Source organism: Pygoscelis adeliae, unplaced genomic scaffold (assembly GCF_000699105.1).
Source record: "Pygoscelis adeliae isolate BGI_AS28 unplaced genomic scaffold, ASM69910v1 Scaffold902, whole genome shotgun sequence".
NCBI classification, from domain to species: domain Eukaryota; kingdom Metazoa; phylum Chordata; class Aves; order Sphenisciformes; family Spheniscidae; genus Pygoscelis; species Pygoscelis adeliae.
Genome location: NW_008824280.1, coordinates 117,497 through 118,146, shown reverse-complemented (window position 1 = coordinate 118,146; position 650 = coordinate 117,497). Strand labels below are relative to the sequence as shown.

Genomic DNA, 650 nt, shown 5'->3' with positions numbered 1-650 from the left:
CTGTTTCTGCTTGGCCACTTTGGTTTTGAGTGTTTTTCTGTGCTTTATGTTGTCTCATACTTTCCTTGGCCTTGTTTTTTTTTTTTCCTTTTTTTTTTTTTCCCTCCCCTCCCCCCTCCCCCACCTCTCCGGAGGGCTAGGGATGTGTGTGATCAGGGAGTGGAAACAAATATGTCCTTATTTTCAATGCCCCCTTTGAAAGAGACAAAGTAAATGCTCCTTGCAAAATGTTCCTGACCTGCGAAGGGACCTTCGGAATTGTTCCAGCCACCATGGATTACAATGGGGAAGCCAGGCCGGGGGACTTCCATGCCGGCTATCAAGAAATCGAAGGGATAAACTTGGGATACTTACAGATCAATGGCACCCAGATGTTTGCTTTGGCCCAGGTCCTCAGCGACCTGTTTAAGGATATCCCCAGGACCACCATCAGCAAGAAGATGGAAACCTTAAAGATCAAGAGCCGACGCTGCGATCTCAAAGAGCTCCGGACCCTCAAAGCCATCAACTCCGTGCCCACCCGCGCGGTGAAATGCTCGCTCATCTCCAAGGCGGACCTGGAGGCTCTCTGCACCTCCTGCAAGAGCCTCAGCCCCCGGAGGAGGAAGAGGAAAAGGAAGAGCAAGAGGAGGGAGCAGCTCTGCTGCCGG

At 51.5% G+C, this 650-nt stretch overlaps 1 protein-coding gene across 1 annotated transcript in view; it reads left to right on the top strand.

Annotated features, from left to right (window-relative positions):
* Window positions 1–272: 272 nt before the first annotated feature.
* SRCIN1 (SRC kinase signaling inhibitor 1) overlaps window positions 273–650 on the top strand; it is a gene marked incomplete at its 3' end in the record, with an annotated part of 112,725 nt that continues 112,347 nt past the window's right edge. Inside the window, exon 1 of the mRNA XM_009335294.1 lies at window positions 273–579. Within this exon, the coding sequence (XP_009333569.1) occupies window positions 273–579 (307 nt within the window). The remainder of the gene's footprint in view (window positions 580–650) is intronic.